We start from the raw sequence: 1,275 nt of genomic DNA, 5'->3' as shown, positions 1-1,275 counted from the left end.
TAAATTTCCTAACTTAGTTATTTTTTTGTGTTACCATAACACATAGCCTTTAGTCTTCTGACTATTCATATGGCTTCAAAACCACAGATGTTTTCAGTATGCACCCCCAGGTGGAAGAGATTTTGTTCCTCTGACAACACCACTGGAAAGACTGGTGGCACTGAGGGCACCTCTGCATGGGAACAAGCAGGTGATAGCTCACTGTTTCTGCAGTCATCTCTTTCCTGTATCAGCAAGTACCGATGCCAGCAAGGGGAGAGTCCAGGCAAATGACTCGGCTTATGACTTAATTTTCCACAGCTAAGAAAAGAAAATCATCAAAATAGGTTAGTTTTAGACAAACAGGTGGGGATTTATAGGTACTTTTACATGACTACAAACCAAGAACCCTTTACAGAAGGAAAAAAAAAAAGATATCAATTATGACAAAAGCAACCATGGAACACCATTAAAAAAAAAAAAAATCCACTGCCGTCTAGTCTGTTCTGACTCATAGCGACCCCTCCTTGGGTTTCTAAGGCAGTAGGAGCTCTGGTAGCATAGTGCCTAAGGCATTTGACTGCTAATCAGAAGGCTGGGGTTCAAACCCACCAGCCACTCCTTGGAAGGAAGCTGGGCAATCTACTTCCGTAATGATAACGCCTCAGAAACCCAAGGAGGGATTGCTAGGAGTCAGGTCTGACTTGACAACACATAACAACAACATCTCTACTGAAGTTAGATTGCCCAGTCTTCCTTCCAAGAAGTGGCTGATGGGTTTGAACCACCAGCTTTCTGGTTAGCAGTCAAATACCTTAGGCACTATGCCACCAGAGCTCCCATGGAACACCATGGGGGGAAAAAAAAAAACATTAAAAACTTCCAGGTCAAAAATGGCATACTGTGTTTTCAGTTTTTACATTCATTCTCCCTCTGGACATCTCCCTAGATCAGAGGAAGGCCCTTACCCAGCCCAAGCTATTAAACTGACATGACATTCACACTTGATTTTTTGTTCTAGTCAAAAGCAGTCTATTGTATAAAATGAGGAAACCTAAGCTGAAAAGCCTGTGGACCACCAATCAAAAGGCCTGTTTCTTTACCTCAAGAGTCATTTCCAGGCCAGTCACACACACACACACACACACACACACAAAAGTGTGAAGAGAAATTATTATGTAATTTTTACTTTTTAAGACTATGACTAGGACCTCTGGTAGCATAGTGCCTAAGGCACTTGACTGCTAACCAGAAGGCTGGCAGTTCAAACTCACCAGCCACTCCTCAGAAGGAAGG

At 42.7% G+C, this 1,275-nt stretch overlaps 1 protein-coding gene across 1 annotated transcript in view; it reads right to left on the bottom strand.

Annotated features, from left to right (window-relative positions):
* Positions 1-279: 279 nt before the first annotated feature.
* Positions 280-1,275, bottom strand: part of PHTF1 (putative homeodomain transcription factor 1) — a 57,323-nt gene continuing 56,327 nt past the window's right edge. Inside the window, exon 18 of the mRNA XM_007949061.2 lies at positions 280-300. Within this exon, the coding sequence (XP_007947252.1) occupies positions 280-300 (21 nt within the window). The remainder of the gene's footprint in view (positions 301-1,275) is intronic.

The sequence above is a fragment of the Orycteropus afer genome, unplaced genomic scaffold (assembly GCF_000298275.1).
Source record: "Orycteropus afer afer isolate SDZICR_OR568_19922 unplaced genomic scaffold, OryAfe1.0 scaffold00010, whole genome shotgun sequence".
In the NCBI taxonomy this organism is placed as follows: domain Eukaryota; kingdom Metazoa; phylum Chordata; class Mammalia; order Tubulidentata; family Orycteropodidae; genus Orycteropus; species Orycteropus afer.
This window is presented reverse-complemented; position numbering and strand designations above follow the sequence as displayed.